Consider the following 13,591-nt stretch of genomic DNA (forward strand, 5'->3'; position numbering starts at 1 on the left):
ATGAGTAACCTGGCATTACGCATAGTGTAGCTAAAGAAAGGTATGCTCCTCATGGGGTTATCCATTCCCACTCACCAAGGTCCCAATGTATATATCTAATGGGGCATCCACCATATAGCCATAGGCACCACGAGGCATAAGTAACCATCATTGGGGAAGGGTCAGTATACCAACGCTTCCCACAGCGACCCACTATTCTCTGTATGTGGATGAGAGAGCCAGTGTGATCACCTGTACATCACATCTCTCCATCCGCCATCCAGACTCAATGGAATAGAAGGCAACACCCTCTTCCTCCTTTGACTTCAGGAATCCCAACACCTGAAGAGGCACGCTTGTCCCCAAAAAAAAACCCAAACCACAAGTGATGATACTCCTAAAGATGTACCAATTATCCAATGGTTAAGTATAGCTGCATCGATCTGTGCAATCTGTCAATGACTCCCTTGGGATGCTGGGTAATAGACTCCCTCTAAGATGCTAGGTGGTTGCCTCTCTCATCATCTGTAAGACACTTAAAATTCTTCTAGTCAAGTACTATCTGTCATGTGCAAGACATGTGCAGGCTAATCCCAGGACTAATCCTGAAGGGGAAACAAGATAAAGAACCAGATCAGAACCAGATCTTGGAGCATATATGTTAATATAGGCTCGACTACCTTGTGGAGGGGCACAAGAGGCTATCGGCCAATTTATGCCTGAGGATACCTCTGTCGACTGCAGCAGCAATTTGTGGAATATTTGTCCACGATCTAAGCAGGTTGGCCAATCCATAAGGTAGTCAAGGGGCTATATAAGGCAGGTTTGCTCATTGTTTAGGTCATTCAATCCCTTCTTGGGATTGGGTCATAGATTAGGATGTATTTCTACCTTTGCAAGGCAGCCTATGGCTGCAAGACTTTTACACCTTTTTGTACTTTATGAGTATATTGAATACTCAGCTGTCTCTCTCTCTCTACCTTCTATATGCGTTTTGCATCAAGCATGTTCCAGGATGGTGTTTAGGGCTGAAAGAAGATTCCCAGAGCTTCCGCATGTGACACTATCGATGTGGCATCTCTCCTCGCTTGGCCACTGCATATACCCTTGTTGCACCCGCAGACCTACCAAGGTCATCTCTGATAAGGTTGTTCCACATGATGGAATAGACTCCTAGAAGCTCATCTACTGACCTTGGGGGTCTATGACATAAAAATATCTGCATACTACTCCAAGCCTGGATAATGGAAACCAATGGGGAGAACAGAGGGCGGTAATCTGCCTCAAAGAAAATAAAGCATTTGGTGTGCCTCTAGTCACCACTCCTCTCAGGGACACATCTAAGAAAATGGTACATGAAGAAATCCTTCTAGACTCGGTACGAGAAAGGGATGCTCTAACCACCAACTTACAAAGCAGAGCTTTTCACTAGATCTCTAGATCAATTATGTTCAGTCCCCCTTCGTATTTGGGAAGGATAATGTTTCCGAAGAAACTCTAGCCCTAGTCTCTAATGTGCCATAAGCCTTGACCATAAGAAGTTGCGGATCACCCTCAGTAAACTATCTAATGCATCTATGGTCATAACACCAACAAGAAGTGATATACCAAGCTGTAGCAAGCAACACCTTGTTTACCACTAGGGCTCTAAACGCGAGATCGACCTTCTAGGAGCTCCAATGAAGGAGCATTTTCTTTATGCTCATGAGCAAAAGGGCAAACTATTGGGCAGGTGTAATGTCTATCGCAACCTCGCATCCAAGATTTTTGGCAACGTGTCCTCTCTCAATCCATGTGAAGCCAACATCTGTGCCCCAATCCATCCTCTCAAGGTCACTGACCCAAAATCCAACAAACTTATGGCAATTTATAAAGGCCCTTGCTACTAGACAAAACTCTTCCAAGGTAGTGCAAAATGAGCAAAGGCATGAGTAAGATGCCTCAAGAAACATCATTGTATCATCAACCAACTCAGAGTCCAAAATCTCCTCCTCCATGCACAACGGAAATCTCAATCCCGATACTCCAACACTAGAGAAGGAAAATGCTCAGTTTTTGCAACAATGAGATACAACAATGGAGCTAAGGGGCACCCTGTTGTACACAATGAAAGATCAGGAAGCACTCACATGAACCTGCATAAGCAAGAATAGTGTTGTGAGCGTCCCGATAAAAGCAAGACACACCTCTCATCCAATCTTGAGAAAATGCCATGCGTGCGAGAGTACCCTCTAAGAAGTCCCAATCCACTCTATCATAGCCTATAGGCTTTCTCAAAATCAAGTAGCAAGCTTGCCAAAGGCTGATTACTTGCCTTGGCCCACTCTACTGCCTCCCAAAAGGAAAAGATATTATCAAAGATGCTTCTTCCTTGGAGGAATCCATTATGCGTCATGAATGGCTACCTGTAACACTGGCTACAATCTCATGCTTACTGCCTTGGCAAGAATTTTGTATGCACCAAGCAATGTGATAGGCCTCCACTGGGCAATGTTAGCCTTATCACCACCCTCAAGGATGAGGTGGATAAGACCCTTAATAAGAAAAGGAGGCATAAAGCCCATGCTCCACATATCCTATAATGCCATAGTGAATGTCATCCCAAAAACTCATGAAAAATCTGGGAGAGAGGCCATCATCCCCAAGACATTTACCATGTGGTAATCCCTGAATCGCATCTCTAAGCTCATCTGCCCAAATAGGGGCATCAAGCAATGCACACATGTCATCCGAAATCAGCCTAGGCAAGGACTCCCAAACCTTCTGATGTGCCCTATCCCTTTGAGGGGAGTGAGTCTCTACAGAGCAAGCGGTAGTAAAAATCAGAGGCAATCCTCCTGACCATGTCAGGCTATGAGTGGAGCACTCCCTACGAGTCTTGCAGCTGTCTAAAGCATTCCCTGTTATGGGAGAGACAATGGGCAACAAAGAAATTCTTGTTACATCTACCTCCCATCTGACTCCTGTGCATGATAGCGAAACTCTGCACATTGCTCAAAAGACTCAGCCCTAATAACAGTGCATAATGCATCTGTAATCCACTGGGCATCAGGGTGTTTCTCAAGTTCCCTTGGACATCTGGTCCTTCATTCTTTGTGGCGGGCGGTTTCCCAGGTGAAAGGAGTGCTCCTATGAACGAGCTCTTTTTGTCTTTCTCCTTTTACCAATTGTGAAATGCTGTATAGGTGTCTTCCCAAGTTGACCTAGGGCCTAGTGTTGTAAGTGCATACGAAACACCCCTTACAGGTAACAAGTAAAAACCTAAGGATAAGAATCGTAAGATGGTGATTATTCACTGTTACGGTCGATGCGTTGCAGCATTGCTGAAGGCCATGAGGGTTGCTAGCGATGGCGCACTGGGTGGGAACAGCTCTTGTTTGCGCAAGCCCCTATGCTGCTTGCTCAGGCCAAGCAATGTGCCTGTTGATGCTGTGGCGAATGGAGCAGATTCACGTGATTGATCGGGTTACAGACTGTGAGCCTCCGGCTATGTGTAACTGGGCTAATGCATTCTTCCCAAAGTTGAGGCATGATCCCCTGCTAGGCATTAGGAATTCCTAACACGGAGAAGCAAAAAGATCTGAAGTTGGAGATCTTGGATAGAGAGAGCCATCAGGCGTAGATTGTGTGCTTTGCAAAGGGCTACTAACTTTAACCTTCTACTTTGACTTTGAAATTTTTGTATGAACACTTTCCACTTCTAATCTCCACTTCCAAGTCTTGCTGAAGAACTGAGCATCTATTCCACTGTTGTCCCCATGCCTGTTATCCCTTAACATAGCGTGGGTCACCTGCCAAACCTGATCATGCCTGTTGCTAGGCCTTTGGAACTGATCTAAGAGCTTAATGATGTACTCGTTTTGAGTACATACTCCCAAAGAATGCTTTCCTCCAACTTCACCTATTGCAAACCACTCAATCTGCTACCCTAGCTGCATTCTTCTCATGGATCTGTGCACCTCCTTGGGACTTTGCTTAGTTGTTGAGCCTGAATGCTTTGAAACCAATATTGCATGCGCCAAAGCCTTGCTGTATTGATCCGCAGCCCTAAGCTTGACTATGAACATGATTAAGACAAAGGAGAGAGAAGGTGTAAGGGTTTTCTGTATTTAATGTTGTACAAAAAGGTGACATGAATGTCTGAACATAACTTAGGTCCTTGGTCAGCCCCTTAGGGGTGACCTCTGGCCCTTACATGACTTCTACTGACTACTATCTATGATAATGAAATGATGAACGACTGAATGTCCTTGATGCAAATGTTGAGATATGCTTATATACATGCTTAGGTTGCTGGTCGGCTAGCTAATGCTGCTGTCGCCCAACTCTAGGACAAATATTCATGGGATAAAATCTAATAAATGCTGCGCTTCATGCATTGCTTGCCCACACCTGCTGGTCAACTGGTCAACTGCCTAACACTTGGCCGCCTGCTGCCTAAGCCTCCTGCTGGCTGCCGACTGCTTACTGGAGCCTGCCAACTGGGTATTCATGTCCATCTTCATGCTTATGCTGATGATGCTGATGCTGATGCTAATGATGCCAATTGTGAGAAGAGAATGCCCCACACAAGGTGCAACTTCATGAAGGATCGACTCGCAAATCTTACTGTTAGAGAGAGACTTTTTTTCCCAGGCAATGTGAAAAAAAGACACAATCGGTTTCCCTATTCAAAATCTTATTATTAACTAGTTTTTATAATTAAAAATCTACAAATTTTATCGGTTTTTGTAAAGATTTCAATTAGTTTTTTTGAATTTTAAACGGTTCAAAATACATCAAAGGACGGTTTTTTTCTAGCACTGCTTGCGATCCTAAAATGCAACCCTAGCCTGGCAATTGGGACCCACATTTTTAAAAAAAAATTAATGCAAAGGTGAAAGAGAGATGAATCAAGACTTACACAAGACCATCAATAGCATTAAGAAAGTGGTTAAGGAAGATGTGAGCATCAAATCTAAAGTCACCACCGAAGTCGATAAAAATGAATTGAGGCGATCGAAAGCCCTACAAATTCGGGTGGACAGTTTTCCCCGAAAGATCATACATGGATGGAGATGAGGAGGAATACTTAGATATTCCAATAAGCTATGTGCATGATTGACTTGGAACTAAGTTCACAACAAGGTAGTTATGCAATAATCACTTATCTTACCAAACTTGATAAGGTTGGGGTTCTAATAAAATCAAACAAACTTAAAAGCACAAAGATATGGATTGCAACAAATTAATGCAACTCAACCAAAAGAATGTAGGATTAGCCAAGTTTGGTACAGCTTGGAAAAAAGGCAAATGGGTAATCTATGATGAGGGAAGAGCTCCAGATTTTCTCAAGTCCAAACAAAAACGAACACAAAAACCACACCTAGATGGTTGTTTTTTTGTTTGGCATTGTAGATCTACTAGTTGATTAGTATAATGTTTTTTCTTTTGCTCGACCACAGATTTAGCTCAAGATCGGCATGGTCTTTACTATATGTATCATGTTCATAGGTCATTTTAGCCTTCCGGAGACGTTAATGAAATTGTTCTCTCTGTTCTCTCAGAGGTAGGCACTCACGCATTATGGAGAGACCAAACTATACGTAGATAGATTCTGACAAGCGGGTGGGTTCCACCTACATAAGTGGGCATTTGAAAAACAGGAAGGCTTAAGTCACCAGACCAGCTCTCCCATATCTTTCAAACAACATATTCAATGTTCAAATACAGTCTTGAGTCAGCCAAACAAAGACATACAAATAAAGAATGGGCTTACCTGTAGCATTTTCATGGTTGAGCCTATTGTTTCTTCAAGATTAAAAGGAACATGTTCAAGCTCCAACCGCCCAGCTTCAATTTTTGCCAAGTCAAGAATTGCATTAACAATGTGCAGGAGGCAATCCGCCGACTGGGAAACTGTCTCAAGATGTTCTCGTTGCTCGTCGGTAAGTTCTGTGTCCAAGGCCAGTGATGCCATACCAATGATTCCATGTATTGGAGTTCTGTACACCGTTAACAAAGTACATTATGAACCTCACAAAATCACCATGATGAAGTCCCATCAAAGTGACTTCATGACTTATTTGCAATCATATATGATTGATGCCTAGCAAGGGACACCACCAGTCTACAGCACAAGAAAAGTTTGCAAAGTGGATTATCACCTTATTTCATGGCTCATGTTTGCAAGAAACTCTGACTTCGCCTTGCTTGCCTCCTCAGCTGCCGCTTGTGAAACCTGTAACTCACGATTAGCCTCCTCAAGCTCCTTTGTTCGATCTCCGACCTGCATTAAGCGAATCAATACAAAGTTCATGTATGCACCCTTGTACAAGGCTTAGATAAGATAGTGATCCTTCAGGGTACTTTTATGATGGGTGGAGAGGGAGGACTAAAGTCTTGTAAGAAAGTAATCCTTCAGGATACTTTTATGATGGGTCGAAACTTGAAAGGGAGAACTAAAGCATTAGATGTCCCTCTAAAACTTATGGAATATCCTGCCTTTAAGACATTGAGCTAATCTATTGGGAGTAGGCTTTCATACTTGAGACTCGAGGGTAGAGTTCATATTGTTCAGCCTCCCCTCCATTAGCTTCCGATCATGCACAATTGCTGCCAAAGTGATTGCCACAGTTGCCAAAACACAAACAAACATCTCCACCTGCAGAAATATTGAAGCAACGTCACACTGAATGCTTTTGCTTAGGACAGCAATACTAAGAGACCAAAGTTCCCATTTGCACAAACTGTAAGGATAAGGGGGCTCTAAGCACGGGTTGCTCTAGCATGAGAAGAGGGATCACCACTACTTACAGGCAACCCAGTCATCTGATCGACCAGCACCATGCACCCATCTACTGCCAAAATTTTCACTAGTCAAATGGCACCCCTAATTTTCACTAGTCAAATGGCACCCCTACCTCATACGTTTTAGGTTAGCTATCTGGCCACTCACATCCAACCAGCCCATAATTGGCCAAAATGGTATAGATCATCTACCACAGAGTACATTGTGAGCATACCACCACCACCAGGCTAACGACTAGTTGAGCAAATGCATCTACTCTCTGCCACCTAGCTTCTTCATCCCTGCACTTGGCCTCCTCCCCTGTCATCCATTTTTTGTCAGTAGTAGCTACAGAAAATATGTATCAAATGATAGTTCCCAAGTGAAGCACACAAGGTTGTGGGCCAGTCATGGCTGTTTTTGACCAGATCAATCTGTTTCTTCCCACTTTGGGCCGATTATGACCAGGTGTGAGCAGTTTTACCCAGGCATTTGACCAGCGTTAACCTGTCCACCGGTGACCATAGTTGACCAACCTTTGAATTTGGTCTACCGGATATTTGACCATCACGGTCTTGCTTTGACTATTTTTGGGTTCCGAAGAAAAAGCAGACTTCTTGATAGGAATTCATAAGGTAAAGTGGAAGTGCGAGATTTTCCTGCATTGGTGTTGAGATTTGTAGATGTTTTGACTAAACTTGACATGGCTTGCCACACTAGTGCCAAGTGAGTTCCTTTGGCCAGGCAGTTGATGCAATCAAAAGAAACAAAAATATTCACTTTGTCTCCAATGTGGGGTTCAATTCTATCACATATTAGACACATGCACATCATGAGTAAATGTATGTGTTGCTCTATTTCATTGTTTCGTGTTTTGGTTCATTCTCTTTCAGCGTTTTAGTGGTTGGAAATATTTGTCTATATATATATAAAACACACATTAATATGTGTAAGCATGTTGGTAATTCCAACCACATACCTATTGCAGAGTGAAAAACTAAAGCGTGTTTTTTTTTTAAGCGAGTTTTATTATTGAACACTCACCTGTAGCAAGGAGTGCTCATCGGTATTAGCAGGTGCAGACCCAGCACTTGCAATTACAGCGACAATAACAACTGCAAGGGGTAAACCGACACGGTTGAATCGGAATGATGCCCAGATCACCACTGGAAAGACCAGATAAGAGTCACGTTGCATATTCTCGTTTTTGTTCAGCTTGGTGGAAAATATGAAGAGCGATAATACGATGAGGACAACAAAAAGGATCACACACTCAGTGGCCCTGATGAGGGACATGCGAATAGAGAATTCAGGGGTCTGCACAACAGCTACAAAACAATGGTCTTCATCTGCTGTTGAGAACCTCAAATGCGCCTCTGCAAGCTTTTCCATTCTGGCTTGAGCATCATTATCATTCCTATACGCCTGACAGTTGCCGCAAGGACCAAGGCTTTTCCTGGATGGTGAATTGTTAGACCTCTTACAAGGTCGCCCAATTGTAAAACGGTTCTTGCACAACGCATCAACCCAGCTTTTTGTCGGCGAAGTCATGGGACCATGCTGCTGCTTTACATTGCTGTGGAATAAGTCTTGCTCAGTAAAGGCACCCTCAATATCAAAGCCATCAGATGCAGACTTGTGCAAGCCCATATTGCCCTCTTCTGAATCCTGGCACGTACAAGGAGAGAATCTTTTATCAAAGCCCTTCGTGGCTCCATTCATGTGAAGTGAACCCTCAACAGTTCTCATTTCTAACTCATAAGAGATTGCCACATCACCATCAGACCTTTCCCGAGACCGTCCACATGGGTCGTCTAGCTTCAGTGGCTGCTCACCAGCTTGGCCCCAGCAGGACGACTTTACCTCCGGATGAAAGTGATTCCACAAATGAAGGATGCAGGGCATGTAACAAAGGATTGCTGATAGATCACCAAGTACCCACGTTGGCCAAACAGACACAAAGTAGTTCCAATCGGATAGCTGGAATGCAGATAATGCAATGGCATTTCCTGTTCCTGCAATGAAAGTGGAAAATGGTGCAACGATAAACAGCCACAATGCATCATGCAATGTATCAACTGTGAGTGTGCCGTCCCTTGATTCCTGAAACAAGCAAACTTTAGCAAATCAACATCACAGGACCTCTCTGTCATGAGGGACAAGCACATGAAATTAAGGGAAAGGGAGAAGAAGTGTTGAATAGCTCACCTGCCAGCGGAATCGCCCATTTTTGAACTGCAATGGATGCCTGAGCAGCCACCCACAGGACAGTGACTCGATCAATGAGAATCCACCGAAGGCAAGTGATGCAGGCAAGTAATGCTCAGGTGGTTTCCCATGGAAATACCAGAGATTTATCCCAATAGTCCCAAGGAGGATACCCACGAAGATTCTGCACCCAAATATGAGGACCGCAGCCACCATGAGTCCTGATGGCGCCCATATGGGAGATTCCAGGGATCTCACAACTGAAAGTGTGTCGGACAACTTTCCTGTTCCCACACATATGCACGCAATGATGAGATTGGTGGCAAACCACCGTGGCGATCCCCATCGCAGCTCTGTCATGTTTCAGAAAACCATGAGACAAGTAGAACTGAAGACTGTCTGAAGCATGAAACTGGTCACCGTTATGAAGCTGGTGTTCATTCAGATCACAGCACCCAATAGTCTTCTTGTTTTGTACCCAAGTAGGAGATTGGAAAAAGGCATCACAATGACACAGCCTTTTACAGCTCTGCTTTCACCCATCATAGAGAGGCCAGTTTATACAGCCCAGGATGCTGATCTTTCAAACCGTTGCACCCATTTTTGTTGAGTGGGAGAGAATTCACAAATACATGCTATCCATTGGAACAAAAGACATCATAAGACATGTTCAAGAACCAACATCGACAACCATGAACAGAAAATCCATGTGTAACATGTTAAAGAAGCAGCATGTGTTTATATCACGGCATTTTAGGTTGCATGCAGTTTCTTGTTTCCAGCAATATCCTCAAACAGGCGAAAGAGGGGTTGTCATCTATAAAAACTCACTGTTGACGATTTGATGAGCCTCAAAAATGTATAGCCCCTTTTCATGTTTGAGCTCGGCCCAGGAGCCTGGATGCTTTTACAAAGCAGTTGCCTAGCGGAGTGAGTGAACTTGCCTGCCAATTTCAGAACATGTATCACTAATAGTTCTGGCATGCCCACTTCAAATAAATGCCATACACGCTCGATCTGCATGTGCCAGACTGTGACTTGAGGAGAAACACGAGTTTGGTTTTGCAGTTAAGAGCCTTTCTCCACTTTTTAGAGGCTGAAAAACGCTAGCTCTGAAATTCTGGTGGAAGGAAAATGCATGCAAGATGGTGCAGCAGAGTGTAACGAGAACCACTGTAAGCAACTCCTTGGTTGTTGTATCACTTCAAATAGCCAACTAGTTCAACCTCTTCTGAGTCTTGATCACATCTGTCGCTGTTGCTGGATTAATGCCTTGATCATCTACGTCATCTTGAGCAAGAGAGCCCACATGTAAAAATGAGTTGCAACTCAGAAACAGATTACACTACACTGTACATACGGTGATTGAAAGCTTCCATTCCCTCAAAAAAGACAAGCAGGGGGTGATGGTGGGTTAGAGTGTGAAAAAGAGAAGAGAGAAGAAGAAAACCACTGAGCTTCACAGAACGAGAGGGGCGGAGAGCTATACGAGGAGATGGAAGCAGCTTGGAAAGGTTTTTTGCATTGGCTCTAGAAAGAGGGTGTGCTCAGATCAGGTGAAGCAAAGGGACGTGAGGTTACTTGCTTTGTTTTGAGAGCACTCAGAAATGGCAGACAGAAAATGGGGAGAATTCCCAGACGGTGCTGAGGTCAGGGTGCTGTGAGGAGAGAGAGAGTGAGAGGGGGGGGAGTGCCTACAAAGGGGAGATAGAGACTACCCACAAGCCAAAAAAAAAACAAAAAAAAAGGCTTAGAGTAGAGAGAAGAAAGCTGCACACAAAGGGTAGAGAGAGAGATCATCACCCAAAAAGATAAACGAGCTCAGAAAGAGAGAACCACCTGCCCACACAAAGTGGGGAGAAAGACAGAGAGAGAGAGAGAGAGAGAGATTGATTGCCCACAAAGCAACATGGATGGGAGCTTCAGTGAAATAGCCCACAAAGCAAGATATGGGAGCTTCAGTGAAATGTGCCCACAAAGCTTGATAAATGGAAAAATTAAGGGAATTAGCTCACCGACATCGGACAGAGGATTAATTTGAAAACAACTTTTTGAACTGGGAGACCATCATTAGACGGAAATTGCCCGCATTGGAGAGGGAAATTCAGCATGCAAAAAAACAGCCCACACAGCAAAATTTATAGAGAGAGAGAGAGAAAATATAAAATAAAGAGAGAACACACATGTGGAACCCATTATTCATGAAATTTTACTTGGGGTGACTTTTTTTTAATCCCCAATTTTTAAAGAGGGTTTCATGAAGCCCAGCACTGCCCACAAAGCAAAAACAAGCTTGGAAAGAGAAGAAAACTGCTCCAAAGGGTAAAGAGAGAGAGACACAACAATGCGAAGTAAGAAGTTTGCCCACAAAACACAAATTTGGGGGGAGAGAGAGAGGAGAGGGTTTTTGGAAGACAGAGAGGAGAAGCTATTAAGCAAAAATCAAACCAAAAGCACAGAGACAGAGAAAGACAGAAATGCTTTAAAATAGAGGACAGTAGCAGCACCAAGAGAGGGACGCCCGGGTGGGTGAAGGGCTCTGAAAACCAAACAAGAGACCCAAATTTTTATTTTTATTTTAAAAACCCTTTTTCCAGCAGAGAGAAAAAAAGAATAGGTGGGTTGTTCGACATATATACGGTTATACCTTTGACAATGCTCCCCCACCACCAGCACCTCCACCATGGTCACATCTCTTACTTTCCGAATCCCCGTGTCAGAGAGACCTGCTCTTTTTCTTGTTTCTTCTTCTACTTGATTAGTTTTCCTTCCTATTTGATGAAATTTTGATGAATATATTAAAATGCACCCCTTTCAAAAATGGAGTACAGAGAGCTTTTATTGTGCTTTTTCGCAAACTATACACCCCCCTCAAGGATGCGGCCTCTCACCTTCTGCTTTTGGAAAATCCCTGCAGGCTGTGCAGCAACATGTGAGGATTTTTTTGGGTTGAAATTTGCAAAACAAAACAGATCTAACCATCATTTCCTGTGGATAATTAAATGAATAGATCATAATGCAAATGCTGTGGAGACATAATTCATAGACAAAATGCTGAGATTATTAGAGTAGAATAATGCTTGGGATTTAGCACCCAAAATCTTCGGGTCTCTGTCACCACTTGAAGAGGTGGGGTGGGAGGGGAGTATTTTTCTGCGTGTTTTCTATGTTCCCAATGCCACCATGCATAGCAGCAGCAGCCCAAATGCACAGAGAATTCAAAAAGGCATGCTGCCTCTCTCTCTCTTTCTCTCTATATATATCTTTTATCAACCTGGCGCTATCGTGTTTACATCAGCTAAATCATCACCGCCATGATAGCTTCCCCCGCATACTATACCCTGTTTCACTCGCCTAGGGCTGTGACTGTGTATAAGAACATAGCCGTCGTTTCAAGCTCACAAGCTGCATGGACCACAGTATTCTCAACTTTAGTATAATGGGCTACAGTTTAATACGCCTACAGTGCATAATGAATACCTATAACTTACAATGTACATTACAGTATAATAATATAATGCTACAGTGTTTTAGTATCGATAGGACCTCATGTAGATTAAAAACTAGAAGGGCATAGCCACTGCCCTTCTCCAGGTCCTTTGATACTTCTGAATCCTGATTAGCTGAAATAAGATTTCTTTTGAGCTTTTGAGAGACTCCAAATCTGCCTCTGCCTCTGCCTCTCCCTCGAGCTTAGCAGTTTCTTTTAGCAAATTAGTAGAAATCAAACCATCTACGCTACGATAACAAATCAAAGGATAACGCTCGCTTTCTCGGAATGTGGGTATAGTGTGTTTAGCGCCATGATTATTTTTTGGGAGCAAAAGCTACCCAGTGGCCACTAAAGGCGTTGGAAGTTGGAACTCATCAGCACACAGGCATAATAACCATATGAGGGGGCTTTATTACTGAGCAAACACTGCCCACAAGCAAAACAAGGACATACAGCCACTGCCCACAAGCAAAACAAGGGGCATATAACACCCAGTCCTGAAAAGCACTGCCCAAAATCATTCGCACTTCATTAAGGGCTGGCCAACACTAATTTTTACTTGAATTAGCAAAGAATTTTAGCTCGACATAAGCAAACGAAGGGCTGCCCTCACTGCAGAGAATAAAATTTTCGTGTTTTAAAAAAAAGCAAATCAAGGGGTGCCAGCACTCAAATAAAGGGCTGCTCAACACTAAAAATTTGTCAAATAAAGGGCAGCCCAACACTAATTTTCAGTGCAGATATGCAAATCAAGGACTGTCCAAACACTATCTTTCACTACAGCAAGCACTGACAGCAGCACATTGAGCAAAGGAAAACAAGGTGAGGGAGCAGAAACGAGGCCAACCCACCAGCCAAATAGCTGCTTCAAGGGTGGCGACGAGAGGGCGAGAGAATTGCGCCCAAAAGCAAAGGGGGGGCCCAAGCACCTGAAAAGCTGAGATTTGAGATGAAAAGGCAGCCGGATTTGGGGCGAAGAAGGCGGCATTTTGACTAGGAAAATTCTTGGTCCACGACACCCCCCCCCCGGGCCCCCATGCTGCTCTGAGTCTCTATAATCACCCACCCACCAGAACTGTAGCGCCAAGGCTGCCAGCGCCAAGCAGCTCAAGTGCCTGGTACAGCCTCAGGTTAGGCACCGA

At 43.7% G+C, this 13,591-nt stretch overlaps 1 protein-coding gene across 4 annotated transcripts in view; it reads right to left on the reverse strand.

Moving 5' to 3' along the window:
- LOC147622393 (histidine kinase CRE1-like) overlaps positions 1-13,309 on the reverse strand; it is a 54,856-nt gene extending 41,547 nt beyond the window's left edge. For 3 of the 4 annotated variants that reach the window (XR_015269432.1, XR_015269433.1, XM_086821933.1), the window contains exons 1-5: positions 8,957-10,708; positions 7,793-8,851; positions 6,506-6,622; positions 6,126-6,247; positions 5,738-5,963 (exon numbers count right to left, since the gene is read on the reverse strand). Coding sequence is in view for 2 of the 4 variants with exons in the window: in XM_086821933.1 (XP_086678059.1) it covers positions 5,738-5,963; positions 6,126-6,247; positions 6,506-6,622; positions 7,793-8,851; positions 8,957-9,316 (1,884 nt within the window). In the remaining 2 variants the exon portion in view is untranslated. Of the gene's footprint in view, positions 1-5,737; positions 5,964-6,125; positions 6,248-6,505; positions 6,623-7,792; positions 8,852-8,956; positions 10,709-11,603 lie in introns of those variants that run through there. The other variant, XM_086821932.1, reaches the window with a different exon arrangement.
- Positions 13,310-13,591: the final 282 nt, after the last annotated feature.

The sequence above is a fragment of the Cibotium barometz genome, chromosome 28, assembly GCF_041138505.1.
Source record: "Cibotium barometz isolate CiBa-2024 chromosome 28, ASM4113850v1, whole genome shotgun sequence".
NCBI lineage: Eukaryota > Viridiplantae > Streptophyta > Polypodiopsida > Cyatheales > Cibotiaceae > Cibotium > Cibotium barometz.